Genomic DNA, 19,935 nt, shown 5'->3' with positions numbered 1-19,935 from the left:
GATGCTAACAGCTCCGAATTTTAAGTTCTCTGCCCACGCCCCTGGGCGGAAAAGAAAGAATTCATCAAGGGTCCTACCACCCACTGCCTCAAAGGGTCTCTGAGGATAGTCAGCAGACCCCTCCCCGCCTCGTGGGGGCTGGAGGGGCGTAGTTTGGGCGCCGGGGTGCCGAGGACTTCGTAGGGAGGAAGGGTATTCCAGAGATGGAGTCTACAGCGCCGAGACACGTGACAACCAAAGCGTCACGTTCTGTGGTCTTCGAGGGTGGGACCGAGCCGGTCATGTGACGCGGGAGGGGGGGGGAGGGGCACCATGGCGTGATATGAGATGCAGGGCCTCTCAGATTACGTACCAATGACGCATTCCCACCCGGTTTGGCAACTAGATTTCCGTTGGAAGATGCGACGGTTCCGGCAAAGGGGGCGGGTTCTCACGTCCGGGCAGCTTTGCTTCCGTTCGGGGCGCTACAGCTTCCGACCTCCGCCTCTCCCTCTGGCGAGGAAGAGACGCGACCCCACGCGCATGCCCCGATCATCCCAGAGGGGCGGGGCCGAGGCTAAGGGAGAGGGAGGGGGGGGGAAAGAAAAGGGAATTCCAACCTGTGGAATCTTGGGGGTACCCAAGGTCGGCTTCTTCGCATTGACTGTGGATGGTACCTGGCACAGAGCCTCTGGTGGCTCGTAGGGAGCTTGGGGGTCCGCAGGGTGAGGGCGGAGGGGAGTGTCAGTGTCAGAGTGTGAGTGGGGTACGGGCGTTCTAAACTTAGTCTTGAGGCCCTCGGGTCTCCCGTGCCGGGGAAGGGAGCTCGGGCCGCCATGCGCGACAGGACCCACGAACTGAGGCAGGTGAGAAGTAGGGGCTGCAGAGTTGGGGACGGGCGGACGGGATGGGGTCTGGCTGGAATACAGGACTCCTGGTCTTAGGGGTAGGGAGGGGTGGCTGAGGGCTAGGAAAGGAAAGACCCGGAAGTCCGTGAGTCCTGCGGGGAGAGAGCAACAGCAGGGAAGTGATGCCAGCAACCCCGGCCCTGGCAGGGGGATGACAGTTCGGACGACGAGGACAAGGAGCGGGTCGCGCTGGTGGTACACCCGGGCACCGCACGGCTGGGGAGCCCGGACGATGAGTTCTTCCAAAAGGTAAGAGGCTGGGGTCTCGGCCTGTCTTCACGAGGGGGCTGGATGACCCGAGGAGCAGCGCAGTCTGGAGTACCCCCGTATCTCCTTCAGCCCTTTTGGTCACCTTCCCCAGGTCCGGACAATTCGACAGACTATTGTCAAGCTGGAGAATAAAGTCCGAGAGTTGGAGAAGCAGCAGGTCACCATCCTGGCCACGCCCCTTCCCGAGGAGAGTGAGTGAAACCCGAAGCGTCAACGCACGTTCAGCCAGAGGGATTGTGGGGATTGTAGTACGATGCAGGTGGTGGCTAGGGAGGTTTGTTGAGATGGGGGCTACTGTTTGGGAGTCATGGCTGTCTCTTGTTCAGGTATGAAGCAGGACCTGCAGAACCTGCGTGATGAGATCAAACAGCTGGGGAGGGAGATCCGAGCGCAGCTGAAGGGTGAGCTCCGAAGACCTCATCCTTCCCTGTGGTCCTGCCCAGCTCCTGGTATATCTGGGGAGTATGTGGCCCAGAGAGGCCAGTGATGTATCCAGGTCACACAGCAGGCCTAGGCCTAGAATCTTTGTCTCTTGGCTTCCAGTCCATAGTACCTTCCACAGCACATGCCTGCCTCTTGAGCTCCTTTATTTATAAGGAAACCACTTACTCCTACAATTCTTGCTGCCCAATGTGCACTCTTTGGACAGGCAGATGGGAGTTTGTCAAGAGGCCTCTGCATACCTGTGGGAATTCTCTGATGTATTGTGAAGAAAAATATGCTTTCTCCCATCAGAGGCTCAGAATTAGTCATTTATGATAAATTATAATTCCCAAAAGAATCTTGTAGAGATAAGCACCTTTCTATTGTATGGATGGGGTATGGTCCTGGCCCTGTGTCCTGGTCCCCACATGATTTTCCGAAGCTACAGGTCAAAACCCCTTCCCCACCAATACCCTGTGTCTTCCCACAGCCATAGAGCCCCAGAAGGAGGAAGCTGATGAGAATTATAACTCAGTCAACACAAGGATGAAAAAAACCCAGGTAGGTTTGTTATTCCCAGAGCTCAGACATTTTGCAAGTGTTCCCAGATCATTAGGTGGCAGAAATAAGAAGGAAGGACCCTTAGAGATCATCAAGTTCAACCTGATGACTTTCAAATGGGGAAACTGAGACTGAGAGAAAGAAAAAACTCACCCAAGGTCAAGACTCAAGGTCTCCTGACTCCCAACCTATCTAATATCCTGCTCTGGCTTCTCCATTCAAGTTTCAGGGTCCCCAGATCATGCCCAAGGACATGTTGGCTGCAGAAGCCATGCTTTCTAGAAACCAAGATGGGGAGTCAAACTTGAATAGGTGGCAAAGACATTATTCAGGTAGGGTTTGGTAGCTAATATCCCTGCTCAGGGAAGAAGAGGATATAGTCATAAATGAGTGGGAGGTTTCCTGCCCATGGGGCAGAGGATATCCCTGTCACATGGGACATCCTCTGCCCCATGGACAGAATTCAAGAAGTCAGGAAGAGGAACTTCCCTGGAAGGGGAAAGTCACTGAATCAATATCTTATTAACTCCTAAGATTTGAGGCGATCTAGCTGCCTCCCTCTGGGTACCCAATGAGGAGTGGTTTGGAGTTCCTGGAGGTCAGAGTTGGAGTAGGTGGGCCCAGAGCTCAGCACGGACCCCAGATTGAAGATAGAGTGGTTTGGGCATCTTGCAAGGGTGCAGCTGAAGGTTGGAGAGCAGATATGTTTCTGAGGAAGGAGCTCCAAGGAATGAACACATGGAAGACAGCAGGGGAATGGACAAGGTGAGAGGACATTTCAGGAGGAGCCTGTGGTGGTCATTAGTGTGAGAGGCTGAGGGCCCAGCTGGACCTGTAAAGTCTGGGCCATAGGCTGACTTCCAGGTATACTAGCACACCTTTAGTCTAAGCAGTCAGGCTGGTGTTCAGCAAGCATTCACAGGTATGTATTGAGTGTCTACTGTGTGCTAGACTCTTTTCTAGCTGTTTGAGATGTAGCAGTGAGCCAAAGATCCCTATCCTCCTGGAGCTCACATTCTGGTGGGGAGAGACAAACATCATAATAAAGCAGTACACTATTTTAGAATATAGTTAAGGGAAAAATTGAGGAGAAAAGGGATTGAGAGTGCCAGCAGAAAGCAGGTTGGTTTTAATAAGGTAAGAAAACTTTGTTCAGAAGGTGATACTGGAACAAAGATTTAAAGGCTCCTGTGGGGCACAAACATTCTAGGACCAAGGAGCAGTGAGTGCAAAGGCCTGAGGTAGAAGTGGCTTTGGTGGGAGAGGGTAAAGAGCCCACTGTGGTTGGAGGGAGTGAGTGAGGGAACACCTGGGAAGATAAGGTCAGAGGGGAAATGGGGGAATGGAAGGTCATATAGGGCCTTATAAGCCCTGGTAAGGGTTTTGGCTTTTAATTTGAGAGAAGGGTGGTTAAGGGGGCAGGCACTTGTACTTATGCTGTTTGCTCGCTCTACCCGTGGGGATGCTGAGGCCAAATCCTCCTGGGGTGCCCAGCCTATATTCTCCATCCTTAGCATGGGGTCCTGTCCCAGCAATTCGTGGAGCTCATCAACAAGTGCAACTTGATGCAGTCGGAATATCGGGAGAAGAATGTGGAGCGGATTCGGAGGCAGCTGAAGATCAGTGAGTTGTGGTGTCTGGCCCACAGGGTCAGGTAACCTGACCCAGCTCTGAGCCTGGCCTTTTCCTTCGCAGCAAATGCTGGAATGGTGTCTGACGAAGAGCTGGAGCAGATGCTGGACAGTGGGCAGAGTGAGGTGTTTGTATCCAATGTGAGTGGCCACAGCCCGCTCCCACTTCTGGGATTCCCATCTTCTCTGAGGCCTGGCCCTTTTTGATTGAGGGAATACTGAGGCCCAGAGGAGAGTGAATTAGCATGCCTAGAGTCACTCATCAGGGCCCTAGCCCCACTTCTAATCCCAAGGGCTGCCCGAAAGCTCAACAGGAACTTCTCACTTGCTGCTGATTTCCCTGTGACCCATCTGTCCATTCCTGTCCACTCCCCAGATACTGAAGGACACACAAGTGACTCGACAGGCCCTAAATGAGATCTCAGCCCGGCACAGTGAGATCCAGCAGCTTGAACGCAGTATCCGTGAACTTCATGAGATCTTCACTTTTCTGGCTACTGAAGTGGAGGTGCAGGTGGGCACCCAGAATAGCTGGCTGGGCTTGACCTAGCCCCGGGACGTGAGTCCATGTTCAGTTAGAACCCCAGCTGTGGGGGTGCCTGGGTGGCTCAGTCAGTTAAGCATCTGACTTCACCTTGGGTTATGATCTCATAGTTCGGGAGTTCAAGTCCTGCATCAGGCTCTGTGCTGACAGCTCAGAGCCTGTGCTTCAGATGCTGTGTGTGTGTGTGTGTGTGTGTGTGTGTGTGTGTGTGTGCGCGCGCGCGCGCGCGCGCGCGCGCCCCTCCCCCACTTGTGTTCTTTCTCTCTCTGTCTGAAAAATAAATGGATAGGGGCCCCTGGGTGGCTCAGTCAGTTAAGCGTCCGACTTTGGCTCAGGTCATGATCTCGCGGTCCGTGCGGTCCATGAGTTCGAGCCCCGCGTCGGGCTCTGTGCTGACAGCTCAGAGCCTGGAGCCTGTTTCGGATTCTGTGTCTCCCTCTCTCTCTCTCTGACCCTCCCCCATTCATGCTCTGTCTCTCTCTGTCTCAAAAATAAATAAACGTTAAAAAAAAATAAATGGATAAACATTAAAAAAAAATAATAAAGAAAAGAACCCCAGCTGTGACTGTCAGCCCATCTCCACCCTTAAGCCTTTCTCCCTGAGGTTTTTATCTTCCTCCAGGCTGGGCCATGCCCCCAGGCTGGCCCTTACTTCCATCCTTAGCCATGCCCCAGAATTCCTTCTACCTCCACAGTTACCCAGGTGGCCACTCCTCTATATGCAGCATCTCACCGTATCCACCAGTTTAGCCCACCCCAGGTATAGCCCCAACCCTGGCTCCTCCTTCACCAATACAATCCACCCTTATACCTCTAACAGCTTTAGTCAAAGTTGTCTCACAGTGGGCCTTTGTCCTCAAATCTGTATGAGGTCGGGGTGGGAGGTAGTGTCCTTCTCCTGGCCCTGGTTGTATGGGGTGAGGTAAGCTTCCAGCGCTGTCGTGGAGGAGCTGACTCACTAGTGCTGCAGCCAATGCCCTTGTGTAGCTGGGAGTCATGGGGAAGGGATTTCACTCAGTAGGAGCACCAGGACCTGAAGGCTGGCCGGGATGAGGAGGCAGGGATGGGGAGGGCTTCACAGCTGTTGAGAGGCAGGCCTTAGAAGAATGGGCAAATTCAGACAGATTTACAAGGGGACAAAAGTTCACCCTCTGTGAAAAGGTGTGAGCCTCTTAAGGCACTTGGCTCCAAGCCACCACTGCAAATGAAGGTTTTACGGGGTAAGGGAGCAGATAAAAGGGGGCCTGGAAGCCACCCTCAAGAGTGTGAACTTTTGTCAGATGTGGTCCTGCCCCCGCATCTTTGTCAGTGCACTGTTTTCTGCCAGAAAATGTCCTTCAGGCACCTGAACTAGGGTGAGCAAACAGGAGCCACTGGGCCCTCTATCCCCAGTTATCCCCACCTGCCTGAACCATCCTCTCTTCTGAGCAGGGGGAGATGATCAACCGGATTGAGAAAAACATCCTGAGCTCAGCAGACTATGTGGAACGGGGGCAGGAACATGTCAAGATGGCCCTGGAGAACCAGAAGAAGGCACGGAAGGTGAGCTTCCCTGTCCCCTCGTCCCATCCCATGCCCTGGGTGGCCTTCCCTTCCTTCCTTCCTGAGTTTCTCTGAACTCCTCTCCCACAGAAAAAAGTTTTGATCGCCATCTGTCTGTCTGTCACTGTCCTCATTGTGGCAGTGATCATTGGTGTCTCCATATTGGTTTGAGAACATCGCACGTTCTTGGTGAGCTATTGTGGGCCTGCCCCCTGGCCTGCCTCATCCTGGGCCCCAGGCTTTCCTCCTCCCCTCAGACCCTGTTCTCCCTCCTTCCCTTGCAGGCACTAAGAGCACCAGGGACCCAGGTCTTCCTTCTCTCCCAGCAGCTGAGGGGGGAGGGCAGGACAGAGCCTCCAGCTGGACCCCCTTCCTCACATTGGCCCTGTGCAGAGGGGCAGACAGTTCTTCTGGGGTTGGCAGCCACTCATTCATGGGGGCTTCCCCACTCAAACTGCAATGCCTGGGAGAGGGCCTGCAGTGTCCTCTTTGGCTGGAACACATGGTTTTGTAAGAAATTAAAAAAAAAAAAAAAAAGAGCTTGGAGACTCCCCTGTGCATGTGTGTTCCTGGAAGGGCTGTCCCAGGACCTCCAGGTATCCAGCCTCCCCTTTTCCTGGCCATGCTTGGGGCTAGACCCAGCCCAGGCAGACTCAGATCAGACTGTTCCAGGTGCTATGACCACAGCAAGCTGGTACTGCCCTCCTACTATCCCATAGGAACAGGTGGGGCAGGGAGGGGGTAACACCCACATCTGGCTCAGTATTGTTCCTGGGGAAAGACTGCTGTGAGTACCTAATGCCAAAGCAGTGAAGCTGGGCCAGGCCACGCTGGGATACAGGTGAGATTGTGGGGCATCGGTGGGCATTCCTGAGGCTAAGAAGAAGCACTGTGAGTAAGCACCGTGTATCTTAGCTGTTGCTTCACATACAGTGAACAGGGAAAGGCTTGTCTCAGAAGGAGCGACATTTGAGTGGAACATTAAATGAGGAGGAGCCAGTTACAGGAAGAAGCAGGGGAAAGGTTGCCAGGCAGAAGGAGCAGCCCTGTGCCCAGAAAAAAGCATAGGCTTTGACATAGGAGTTCAGCTTAGAGAGCCAGTGACTCTAGATCAGCACACTTGGTTTCTATGTGGTTATGTGGCTAAAGCAGTAGAAGAGACAGAAGAGCCTGACACCTGGTTTCTATGAGGCACCTAAACTCCAGACCCCAACTCTAAATTTCTAAGAGTTCCGAATCCCAAGCCTAGTTTCCGAAGCTGGGCATGGCACCGGTCCTCAGACACCTAGTTTCATGGGTAAGCTGGCTTCTGGCTCTGAAGCCTGGTTGGAATGGGGCGGTGCCTGTCCCCAACCAAGGTCTGGGGGGTGGGTTCCAGCTGCCCTGTCCTATCCCATTTTCGATCCCACAGGTCCCTGCTGCTGATGACGCTGCTGCTCCAAGCCGCCCTTGCCCAGCCCATCTGGCCACAGTACCGCTTGCTTCGGCTACACACATATAGTTGCTGGGGTGACACGAGTCATGGAAGGGCTGGACGTGTGTCCCTCGGTGCAGTCTCATTCTCCGCCCCTGGGCCTGGCCTGGGGGAAGGAGCCGGGGAGTGTGGGGGGGGGGGGGGGTTAGGCCCCGATGATCCCTGCCTGCTCTGCCTCCATCCATCTGGGCTCCCGCCTGCAGCGCCTCCCGGTGGCCCTCAAGTGACCCTGGCGCTGCTGTTGCAAGGCGCCTGCGCCAGGTCCAGGTCCAAGCGTAAGCTTGGCTCTGAGTCTAGGGGGCGTGGCCTTGTGGGAATTGGAAAATGATTGGCCAGCGGAACTAAATGTTGTTCCTAAAGCGCATCGGGATTGGCCTGTTAGACGTCCTGGGGAAGTGAACACTGGGTATTAAACCACAATTAACCAAATGCTGATATGGGAGGGGCCTCAGCGAGTCCTCAGTTGCACCCCAAAGTGATTGGATCACAGGGCGTAGGGGGCATGATCAAAACTCTAACAGGCCGAGGGGCACGAACTTGTGAGTCTGGCTGGGGTAGTGAGTCTGGGACTTCACTCAAGAAGGCGTGGCTGGGTCCCTCTCCCTCTTCGCTGAACTGGTCAGCTGTGCAAGTCTTGGAGGGTACCCATGCCTCCGTCCTGCCTGAGATCGTGTATCCCGTGTACAGATGAAGCCCTAGACATCTACAGGAAAGGTGTGCAAACACAATCTGGATGTCGGCTCAATGGGAAAACTGCGAGGTAGGACGGATCCTGCCCCAGTAGAAGACTGATTTGAATACGGGGCCTCTGGGTTTCCCTAATTCTCCCTCTCTTCCCCTGCGGCCTGCATCTTCAGCGGAACTCTGTCCTGCTGTTCGCCTTTGCCCACGCACTCACCTTTCTGCCTTCAGAGGAAAACTGCACGACCTGTGGCACCTACTGGGATCTGATAGGAGACTATCAGACTGTGTCACATCTACGCAGCTGGGTAATGCAGCTGGGTATCCGTGTGGGGTATGTGACTTCTGATCAGTTTTGCTAGACCCCTGAAAGCCTGTTTACCTCTGAAAGGGGTTTGCGTCACCCCTGAAAGCCTGTTTACCTCTCTGTCTCACCCAGGAAGCTGTGCAGAACCTCCTGAAAGAGGTAGCTAGATGGCCCAGTGAGGTCTCGGATGCTGGCCCGGTAGTTTGAACTTTTCCTGTGGGCTAGGGGACACATGGAAGGGTTTTGAACAGGTGAGTGGCAAGTTTGGGGCAAATCTCGCCGTCAGGTGGACCCATGCACTGGAGATTTCACTCCAGTGAAAATCCACAAGGTGGCTCTCTTGTCGATACCCTCTCCTGGGGAAAACTGAGCTCAGTGAGGAGGTAGGGGCAGATTTTGCGCTGAAGTCCTGTCTTGGCTGCTGTTCAGGGAACAGGGTCTTGGTTGAGTGCGGCTTTTCCAAATCCATCTTGCAGCATAGCTTTTCATCTATAGCTCTCCCCACTTTTTGCCTCATTCACTCATCACTCAATATTTCATGGTTCAAATTACTAGGAAAAGAAACCTGACTGGTCTGGGTCAGGCTACTTTGACCAGCTTATATAAATTATCTACCTCGAGGGGTGCCTGGGTGGTTCAGTCGGTTGATCTTCTGACTTTGGCCCAGGTCATGGTCTCATGGTTTGTGGGTTCGAGTCCCATGTCAGGCTCTGTGCTGACAGCTCAGAGCCTGGAGCCTGCTTCGGATTCTGTGTCTCTCTTTCTGCCCCTCCCCAGCTCATACTCACACTCTGTCTCTGTCAAAAATAAATAAACTTAAAAACGTTAAAAAAAAAAAATAAATTGTCTACCTCGAATCAAGACTTTGTCTTTGACCAAGATGTATGTGAAGTCTTACTTGGTACAAAACTGTGCAGCAGAGTGTGTATGAAGGATTGGATGAACTCAATGATTGACATTTCTGCAGCCCTGTGATAGATTGTATTATTGTTCTGAATATATACTGTCCTTCCTGTAGACTACTCACTGTAGGACTGTAGACATTCATATCCCACTTACAATAGGCTTAGGTGTAGCACTTGCTTTGGCCAATGGGATATGAGTAGAAATGTAAAGTATCACTTCCAGTAGAAGCTTTAAGTACCAGGAAGTAGTCTGGCATCTTGCCTTTTCTTTTCCCACTTGTGAACCACTGATATTTGGAGGCTAGTTGTTGTTATGTCAGAATAAGTCTAAAAAAAAAAAAAAAGAACAAGTCTAAACCAACTGTCACAGAACTAGTACCCAGAGGTAGGGTATTACCACATTAAAAATGAACCTGAATTATATGGCATTGGCTTTGGAGCTGGGCAGTGGCTGATGAGGAAACCATCAGTGAAAGTTGGAAAGATGGTGACATGTGTTAGGCAGTGGTGAAGCATTTGGTTAAACTCTAAGCTGGAAATAACTAAGAATGTAAATGATGTCCAAATGAGCTTGGGGCTTTGGGGGGAAATTTTGAGAAAGTATATTAGTAGCATACTTTGATTGCCTTTGGATGCATTTGACAAGTTATTGTAAGAAAGAGATGACCTCGAAAATAATTGGCCAGTTTTTAAGCAGAAATGGAAGAGAATATAGAAACTTCTGGGCAGGTGGTCTACATTTTTAGCCAGTGAAAGATACGACTGATAAGGCCCTGAAACCACAAAGTGATTAAAACTCATCTTTGTGGCAAGGGTGATATCAAGTGTATGGCTCTCGTGCCTTTTGTAAAAACCTCTGACTTGGTCAAAGTGGTTCCCAATAAAGCCTTTCAGTTAGTCAAGATGATTCAGAGAAGAGAGTTTAAGAGTGTAATTCTCCCAAAGGAGTGAGTAGGCTCCATTTGCTTACAATTAAGTCTAAAGAGAGAGGCATGTTTGAAAAGAATTGGTGGGTTTGGCAGTTGGCCCACAAGTGGCTGGAATCCAATAGATAAGAAGCCTCTTTCCCTCCTCACAAAAAGGCACTATCATGGATTTTTAAAAGACCATGAGTGTTTAAGACCTTGAGGGCTCCCAAATTTCTATGGGCATGAAGGAGGCAGAAAGCTGCTTTGCCTCAGAAGGGCATAACTTCCAGTGTTTTCTCAAATGTGGCCAAGGAGAATAAATGGGAATGGATGAGCTACTTAATGGGAACTAGGGAATTAATCCCAGAGAGCAGTCCCACTCTCAGGAAAAGTGGGGGGGCCTTTGCAACATCTGCTCAGCAAGGTATTAGAATTACTCTGGGCCAGTAAGTGCTGTGTGTCTTTGTCCTAATTTTTTTTTTTTTTAATTTGAGAGAAAAAGAGTGCCTGCATGCAGGGGGTGGAGGGAGGGTCAGAGGAGACTGAGCGAATCTCAAGCATGCTCCACACCAGCATGGAGCCCAACATGAGGCTCAATACCACGACTCTGGGATCATGATCTGAGCCAAAATCAAGAGTTAGATGCCATCCAACTGAGCTATCCAGGTGCCCCTCTCATTCTTCTTTCTAAATGGGAGTGTTTACTGCCACTATCCTGTCTCTGTTCCACTTCATATGTTAAATGTGTGTGAGGGGGTGGGGGCAGAGATAACTTGTGAGGAGGGGGAGAAGGAGGAAGGGGGTGAGGATTTTTGGTTTATAGGTCTCTGGATCAAGAGAAGCCACCTCTGGACCTGATATAGAGACTATTAGAGGTCCTGCTCTTGATTCTTTTTTTTTTTTTAATTTTTTTTTCAACGTTTATTCATTTTTGGGACAGAGAGAGACAGAGCATGAACGGGGGAGGGGCAGAGAGAGAGGGAGACACAGAATCGGAAACAGGCTCCAGGCTCCGAGCCATCAGCCCAGAGCCTGATGCGGGGCTCGAACTCATGGACCGCGAGATCGTGACCTGGCTGAAGTCGGACGCTTAACCGACTGCACCACCCAGGCGCCCCCCTGCTCTTGATTCTGATGCCATGATTAGATGGGTCATTTGGGTGGTCTCCCCTGGGAAGGATGCATATTTATTTTGCATGTGGAAGAAACACAAAGGTAATATTTGTGACAAAGAAGGCAGACTAAGAAGATTCCACAATTGTTCAAAAACATTCATTAACCCTCTTTATGGGGTCCCACCATATGAAGAGATTATATATACCTACTCTGTTGACATCAGCTTTGGGTATGTGGGGCTTGCTTTTGGCAACGGAACTTGAGTAGGAGCAACATGTACCACTTCCAAGAAGAAGCTTTAAGAGCCATCAAGACATCTGCCACCTTTCTCCTCTTCTTTGTCTTAAAATTCCAGATTGAGGCTGTTCCTCCAGACTGGATTCTGGAAGGAAAATGATATAGAACAGAGCCACAGCTGTCCCATGGAAGATGTTGTACAACATCCTCTGGCACTTCCCAAGTGAAGTTGGAAATTGGCCCCTGTACACAGAGGGCAGGGGAAATCAAACAAACAGACAGGGCCACTGCAGATTGGTAAGTGGGAGGTTTAATAAGGAAGGGGACTTAGGGGCACCTGGCTGGCTCAGTCAGTAGAGCATGACTCCACTTGATCTTGGGGTTGTGGGGTTGATCTTGATCTTGGGGTTGTGGGTTTGAGCCCCATGTTGGGTGTGAAGATTACTTAAAATCTTCAAATAATAATAATATTATTAAAATAAGCAAGGGAAGTTACATGCAAGTTGGTCTTGAGCAGCCACCAAATGAGTAGATCTCTGCACCTCCCACCAAATATATTTTTTTGTACCTCCCACTGAATCTTAAACTTTTTTTTAATGTTTTTATTTATTTTTGAGAAAGAGTGAAGGAGAAGGGAAGGGGGAGAGAGAGAGGTAGGCAGAGGATCTGAGGCAGGCTCTGTGCTGACAGCACTCATGGACCGTGAGATCATGACCTGAGGTGAAGTTGGATGCTTCACTGATTGAGCCACCTAGGTGTCCCCAAATCTTAAAAATTTATATAGAGGCATTGGGGCACCTGGCTGGCTCAGTTGGTAGAGCATATGACCCTTGATCTCAGGGTCATGGGTTCAAGCCCCACACTGGGTGTAGAGCCTACTTAAAAAAAATATTTATATAGAGGCCTTAAGTGGATTCAGTTATGTGTACCATCCACATGGTCTCAACAACACAGTGCTTTCTCAAGGCTGTGTCCTTGGGGCAGCCTCTAGGGGCAGGGAAGGCAAGCTGAATGTACACTCCAAGGAAGGGGAGCCTTTGATTGTGAAGGCGCAACTCATCAGTCAACTGACAGTCACATCCTCTTGATGACCTCCCCCAACAGAGGACATGGAATATGAGTGAGAAAACACATTTGTTGTGCGCCACTGAAATTTTGGGATAGTTGTTACTGCAGCATAATTTGATCCTAGATGATTGATAGAAGCTCCCTCAATTTTGCAGAGACTCTCTATTCAGTTCTCCTTTCCTATCTCCAAGACAACTGGCATACCAAAATGAGCTGTGGTGGTGCTACAAGGTCTGAGGCTTTGCCCCACAAATGGCACTATTACAAAGGACTTGTTCAAAAGGAAAAAAAGAAAGTAAAACCCAAACTTCCCTTAAGTGTATGGATGTCTGCCCTCCCAAGAAGCCCCAACATAATGGATAGTAAGTGGAAATTCTGTGTTTGTGAATGGGTACAGCTGCATGAAACAGAGACGCAAACTAGCCATGGCATGACGTCATCAGTACCCATGAACAACAACAACAAAATAGTAAATTATTTTATTTATCTTGTTGGTCCTTCTCTGGGATATTGCCCTCACCCACATGATCTAAGATGGTCCACCACCACTTTCACAGTTTAGCCCTTGTGAAGGAGGAAAGTGGAGGGGGCAGCTTGCCCTTCACCCTTAATTGCAGAAGTCGTACCAATAATTTCTGCTCTAATCCTATTGGCCAGAATGTAGTCACATGGCCAAGAAATATAATCTTCATCCTGGGCAAGCTTTTTGTCCAGATTAAAGTTCTAGGGGAACTGGGGAACTATTGCCAGGAAACAAGCTAACTTTAGAAGGATGAATATTGGGGGGTGCCGTCAGCAGTTACAGCCACACACTATGAGAGTTAACCCATCCCAACTATATTAGTTTCCTATTACTCCTGTTACAAATTACCACAAACATAGTGGATTAAAGCAACACACATTTATTGTTTTATGGTTCCAGAGATCAGAAATCCAAAATCAGTTTCACTGGGCTAAAGTCAAGGAGTTGGCAGGGCTGGCTCCTTCTGGAGGAACCTTTTACTTGCCTTTTTCAGCTTCTATTGGATGCCTGTATTCCTTGACTTGTGGCCTCATACTCCATTTCAAAGAATATTATTCCCTTCTTACCTTCCATTGTTACATCACCTTTTCCTCTGATTCTGACCACCCTGTCTCCCTCTTATAAGGATATTTACGATTATTTTGAGCCCACCCAGATACCCCAAGATAATCTTCCATTTTACAATTTTTAATTACATCTGCAAAGTCCCTTTGGCATATAAAGTGACATTCTCAGGTTCCAGGGATTAGGATGTGGACATGGTTAGGGGGACACTGTTTAGCCTACCATACCACCTTGTTCCACATTTAAATCATTCATTCATTTAGTCATAAAATATTTATTGAGCAAGAGTTATGTACCTGATACTGTGGAAGGTGGTGGAGAAATAGAGGTGAAAATACAGACAAGATCTCTGCCTTTCATGGGGTTTATACTTTAGTGGAGAGGACAAGAAAAGAAATAGCTAAGGTATTCCAAAACCATGACATATATTATTAAAAATTAAGCAGCATGCTATGACAAAAAATGACTAGGGGTTGGAGATGGCTGTGCTAATAAGTAGTCAAGAATGGCTTCTTAGGGAAGGTGACTAATCCAAAGGGCAACCTGAGAGCTTAGGGCAGAACAGAGCCATGAAGGATTCTTTCTTGGCCTAGAAACCTAAGGGAATTCGCTTAACTGGATTTTGGAATTCCAGTGACTCCCATTTTGAGCCAGAATGTTTATTATCCTATGCACGTCCCACCATTGCACATTGGGAGTACATGACTTGTTTCTTTCTTTCTTTCTCTCTCTCTCTTTTTTTTTTTTTTTTTTTTTTTTTGAGAGAGAGAGAGAGCACACATAAGCAGGGGAGGGGCAGAGGAAGAGGGATAGAGTGAGAATCTCAAGCAGTCTTCATGCCTGGCAGAGTCCGACATGGGGCTAGATCCCATGACCTTAAGATCATGACATGAGGTGAAATCAAGACTCTGACACCCAACTAACTGAGCCCTCCAGGTGCCCTTTGTTTCTTTAGTTTCATAGGTCCACAGATGGCAGGAATTGTGCTCCAGGAAGGATTATACCCATAGCTTCATCTGCATCGGCTTTTAGATAATGGGATTTAGGACTTTGGGTTTGATAAGATTTGTATGAGATTTTTTTTTTTTTATTCTGAATTGATGCTATAATGGGATGAGACTTTTTGGACAGTGGTGAGAATTTTAAGAACCTTGGGAGGAAGTGAATGTATTTTGCATGTGGACCAGACATAAATCTTTGAGGGCTAGAGGGTGAACTGCATAATGGCCTCCAAAGATTCCACGCCCTCATCTCTATGAATATGTTACCTTACATGGCAAAAAGGGCTTTGCGGGTATAATTAAGTTTAGTAATTGGTTGAGTTTTTTTTTTTTTATTTTTTTTTCAACGTTTATTTATTTTTGGGACAGAGAGAGACAGAGCATGAATGGGGGAGGGGCAGAGAAAGAGGGAGACACAGAATCGGAAACAGGCTCCAGGCTCTGAGCCATCAGCCCAGAGCCTGACGCGGGGCTCGAACTCACGGACCGCGAGATCGTGACCTGGCTGAAGTCGGACGCTTAACCGACTGCGCCACCCAGGCGCCCCATGGTTGAGTTTTTTTTTTTTAAGTTTATTTATTTATTTTGAGAGAATGAGAGAGAGGGTGTGTGTGTGTGCGTGCACACACATGCACCAGTGGGGAAGGGGCAGAGAGGAGAGACAGAATCCCAAGCAGGCTCTGCACCATCAGCACAGAACCCAATGCGGGGCTTGAACCCACGAACCTTGAGATCATGACCTGAGCCAAAATCAAGAGTCAGATGCTTAACCAACTGCACCATCCAGGTATCCCATGTTTACTAATTGGTTGACTTTAAGATAAGGGAGAGTATACTGAGTTATTCAGGTAGACCCAATGTAATAACATTAACTCTTAAAAGCAGAGAAGCTTTTCCAGCTAGCAATAGAAGAGGAAAAGTCAGAAAATTTGAAATAGGACTCGATGTGCCATTGCCAGTTCTGAAGGGCCCCCAGCCAAGGAATATAGATAGCCTTGAGATGCTGAGAACCACCTCTGACTGACAGCCAGCAAAGAAACAGAGACCTCAGTCCTACAGCCAAATGGAACTGAATTCTGTTAATAACCTGGATGAGTCTGGAAGTGGACTCTATGGCAGAGCCTCCAGATAAGAGCCCAGACTGGCCAAAACCTTGACTTCAGCTTTGTGAGACCCTTAGTAGAGGACCCAGATGGGTCCACCTGGACTTCTGGCTCACAGAACTATGAAATAAGTGTTATTTTAAGATGCTAAGTTGATGGTTATTTAATATGCAGGAACAGAAACCTAATAACTGTATGGCTGGAGCTGAGACTTGGATAAAGAGAAAGTATCACAGATGGGCAAATCTGGGGAAGTGTGTTCCGTCACCAGGGAAGAGCAAGTGCAAAAGCCCAAAGACTGGGAAAAGGAAGAAACAAATCAATAGAAGGTCCTCTTGGTTGAAGCCTGCTGACTAGGAGTAGGTACATGAGGTCAGAGCAGGGATAGGGACTGAAAGGAAGGTAGGCTCCAGCTGGAGGGATTTATGTTGAGAGTGGACTGTGTGTAGATAATTGAGAACTGGTCTGCAAATCTCCTTTGTTGAATCCAGAATGATTGCCCCAGCTACAAAGCTTGCTGCCTTCCCCTATCTCCTCACCCTGTTCCTGGAGCATACTCCTGTGAGGAGCCCCTAATTTCTCCAGCCATTTGGCTGGGAAGGGAATGATGACTGTAGTCTGTAGTACAGAGTGAGGAGTGATACCAGCTGCTGCATATGGCATATGGCATCAGCAGCAGGGCATATGATTTTGCACTCCCAAGATGGACCCATTACCTGGGACAGTCCTGGTAGAGAGCCAGGGAGGTAAAGGAAGTTAGGGCAGAAGAAAACTGAAGGCCAGAAGTCAGACTGGGCATTATCCAGATAATAAAACTGGACAAAGACATCACAAGAAAACTACAGATCAATATTTCTTATAAGAATCTGCAACAAAATACTAACAAACTGAATCTAGCAATGTATAAAAATTATCATGCAGCATGACCAAGTGGGATTTATTGCACGAATGCAAGGTTGGTTTAACATCCAAAAATCAATTAATGTAATTCTGAATATTAATAAAGAACAAAAACCATATAATCATCTCAATAGAAAATACATTTGACAAAATCCAACACCCTTTAATTACAATAATAAAAAAAGCTTAAGAAACTAGGAATAAAAGGAAACTTCCTTAACTTGCTAAGTATCAAAGGGCATCTATAAAAAAATTCACAGTTAACATCATACTTAAATGGTGAAAGACTGCATGTTTTCCCCCCTGAGATCAGGATGACTGCTCCCTTTAACACTGTACTGAAAGTTCTAGCAGGGGCAATTAGGCAAGAAAAAGAAATAAAAGGCATCCAGATTGGAAAAGAAGAAGTAAACTATCTCTATTTTCCAGGTGAGATGATCTTGTATATGGAAAAATCCTAAAGAATACACACATAAAAACTATTAGAGTTAATAAACTAGTTTAGCCAGGTTGCAGAATATAAGAATAATGTACAAAAATCTATTATATTTCTCATCACTAGCAAAGAAACAATCCAAAAATGAAATAAAAACAATTCCATTTATAATAGAAACAAAGGAAGTAAAATACTTACATATAAATTTAACAAAAGGTGAGTAAGATTTATATACTGAAAACTACAATATACTGTGGAAAGAAATTTAAAATCCAAATGGATTTTTAAAATCCTAAATTCATGGGGCAGAAGATTTAATATTGTTAAGATGGCAATACTCTTCAAATTGATCTACAGATTCAGTGCAGTCCCTATCAAAATCCCAGCTTTTTTTTTGCAAAAAATTGGCAAGCTGATCCTAAAATTCATATAGAAATGCAAGGAATCCAGAAAAATTAATCTTGAAATATAAGTTGGAGGAATCACAGGTCTTGATAAAACTTATTACAAAGCTACAGTAAGCAAAATAGTGTGATACTAGCATAAAGAAAGTAAAGATAGTAGATAGATAGATAGATAGATAGATACGTATATCTTCATGGAATACAATTGACATTCCAGAAACAAACCTGTGTACAGTTAATTTTCAACAAGGATATCAAGCCACTTCAATGGAAAAATAAGTCTTTTTATTATTTTATTTTATTATTATTTTTAATGTTTATTTTTGAGAGAGAGTGAAAGAGTGCAAGCGGGGGAGAGGCAGAGAAAGAGGGAGACACAGAATCCAAAGCAGGCTCCGGGCTCTGAGCTGTCAGCATGAAACCCAACATGGGACTTGAACTTACAAACCACAAGATCATGACCTGAGCTGAAGTCAGATGCTTAACCAACTGAGCCACCCAGGTGCCCTAGTTCTGGGACAATTGGATATCCATGTGCAAACGAATGAAATCGAACCCCTATCTCAAACATACACAAAAATTAACCCAATATGGATCAAAGACCCAAATGTGAGAGCTTTGAGCTATAAAACTTTTGTTGTTTACCAAAAATAAACTTTTATAAAGTTTAAGCTTGTAAGTTTATAACTAGGTTGTAAACTTTATAAACATGTGTAACACTCTTAGATAAAAACATAGGCATAAATCTTCATGACCTTGAATTAGGGAATGGTTTCTTACATATGGCTCTGCAAAGCACAAGCAACAAAAGAAAAAAATAGATAAATGAGATATCATCAAAATTAAAAACTTTCGTGCTTCAAAAGGCACCAAGAAAATAAAAGGACAACCCACACAATGAGAGAAATTTTGCAAATCATAGGAAACTTCTATCTAGAATACATAAAAAGCTTTTATTACTGCTCAACAGCAAAAAGTCAAACAGCCCAATTAAAAAATGGGCAAAGAACTTGAACAGACATTTATCCAAAGATGACATACAAATGGCCAATAAATACACACACAAAAATGCCCAACATCATTTGCCATCAGGGAAATGCAAATCATAACCACAAATTCACACCCACAAGGATGGCTATAATAAAAAGGCAGATAATAACAGCTGTTGGTAAAGGTGTGGAGAAATTGGAACATTCATATCCTGTTGGTGGGAATGTAAAATGGTGCAGCCATTTGGAAAACATTCTGACAGTTCCTCAAGTGGTAGATATGCAAACGAGAATTAAAAAACATGTCCACATAAAAACTTGTTCATAGAATGTTCATATGAATGTTCCTAGCTGCATTATTCACAATAGACAAAGGAAACCCAAATGTCCATCAATTGTGAATGGATTTAAAAAAGTATCTCCATACAATGGAATATTATTCGACAATAAAAAGGAATGCAGTACTGACAAATGCTACAGCATGGATGAACCTTGAGAACAGTGTGCTAAGTGAAAGAGGCCAGTTACATATTGTATGATTCCATTTACATGAAACATCCACAGGAGGCAACTCGGACAGAAAGTAGATTGGTGATTGACTAGGGCTGAGGGAAAGGAGTTGGGAATTGGGGTTGGGGGCAATAGGGAGTGACAGCTATGGGTATGGAGTTTCTTTTAAGGGGATGAAACTATTCTAAAATTAGATTGAGATGGTTGCATAACCCTGTGAATATACTAAAAACCACTGAATTGGATACTTCAAATGGGTTAGTTGTATGGCATGTAAATTATTTCTTAATAAAGCTGTTAAAATAATTTTTTAAAAAAAGTCAGACCATCTGAGTCCATCTGAGTCCTCAGGGAGCAGGAACTGGGATGTGGGATGCCTGGGGTGTCAGAGAGGGGGACCAAGGTATGGGTGTGCTATCTGGTCCCAGAAAGGGAGCAGAAGTTGTGGATTTCTTCTAAACCTCCACAGGACCCACTTCATCCTTCATTGTAGATAGATACCCGTGGGTGTCTGTTGATTAGGGTCTATGGTATCTTTGTACCAATTTTTTTTTAATTTTTTTTAATGTTTATTTATTTTTTTGGGACAGAGAGAGACAGAGCATGAACGGGGGAGGGGCAGAGAGAGAGGGAGATACAGAATCAGAAACAGGGTCCAGGTTCTGAGCCATCAGCCCAGAGCCCGACGCGGGGCTCGAACTCATGGACCTCAAGATCGTGACCTGGCTGAAGTCGGACGCTTAACCGACTGCGCCACCCAGGCGCCCCGATCTTTGTACCAATTTTTAAAAGGTGCCTCGTCATCTCCAAGATAAATCATCTTGCTCAAGTTCACAAGTCAGTGGTAACACAAATTTCCATTTCCAATACCCTAGTCCAGTTTGTTTCTTCCTTGGATTCCGTCAGACTTTGATGCCAGCCTGTACAGGCAGAAGGCCTGGAGTCAGTGCT

The 19,935-nt window shown here is 47.0% G+C and overlaps 1 protein-coding gene across 4 annotated transcripts in view; it reads left to right on the top strand.

The window, feature by feature from the left end:
- The first annotated feature begins 587 nt into the window (after window positions 1-587).
- STX4 (syntaxin 4) overlaps window positions 588-19,935 on the top strand; it is a 28,476-nt gene continuing 9,128 nt past the window's right edge. Inside the window, exons 1-13 of one of the 4 annotated variants that reach the window (XR_005786857.1) lie at window positions 588-845; window positions 1,035-1,136; window positions 1,249-1,348; window positions 1,484-1,558; window positions 2,071-2,141; window positions 3,656-3,764; window positions 3,837-3,913; window positions 4,149-4,286; window positions 5,748-5,858; window positions 5,949-6,047; window positions 7,270-8,321; window positions 8,453-8,571; window positions 11,605-11,783. Coding sequence is in view for 1 of the 4 variants with exons in the window: in XM_040463176.1 (XP_040319110.1) it covers window positions 816-845; window positions 1,035-1,136; window positions 1,249-1,348; window positions 1,484-1,558; window positions 2,071-2,141; window positions 3,656-3,764; window positions 3,837-3,913; window positions 4,149-4,286; window positions 5,748-5,858; window positions 5,949-6,029 (894 nt within the window). In the remaining 3 variants the exon portion in view is untranslated. Of the gene's footprint in view, window positions 846-1,034; window positions 1,137-1,248; window positions 1,349-1,483; window positions 1,559-2,070; window positions 2,142-3,655; window positions 3,765-3,836; window positions 3,914-4,148; window positions 4,287-5,747; window positions 5,859-5,948; window positions 6,048-6,142; window positions 6,398-7,269; window positions 8,322-8,452; window positions 8,901-11,604; window positions 11,784-19,935 lie in introns of those variants that run through there. The other 3 variants (XR_005786858.1, XR_005786856.1, XM_040463176.1) reach the window with 3 other exon arrangements.

Source organism: Herpailurus yagouaroundi, unplaced genomic scaffold (assembly GCF_014898765.1).
Source record: "Herpailurus yagouaroundi ecotype Mexico unplaced genomic scaffold, PumYag 379, whole genome shotgun sequence".
NCBI lineage: Eukaryota > Metazoa > Chordata > Mammalia > Carnivora > Felidae > Herpailurus > Herpailurus yagouaroundi.
The sequence above is the reverse complement of the archived record's forward strand: the minus strand, read 5'-3'. Positions and strand labels throughout refer to the sequence as shown.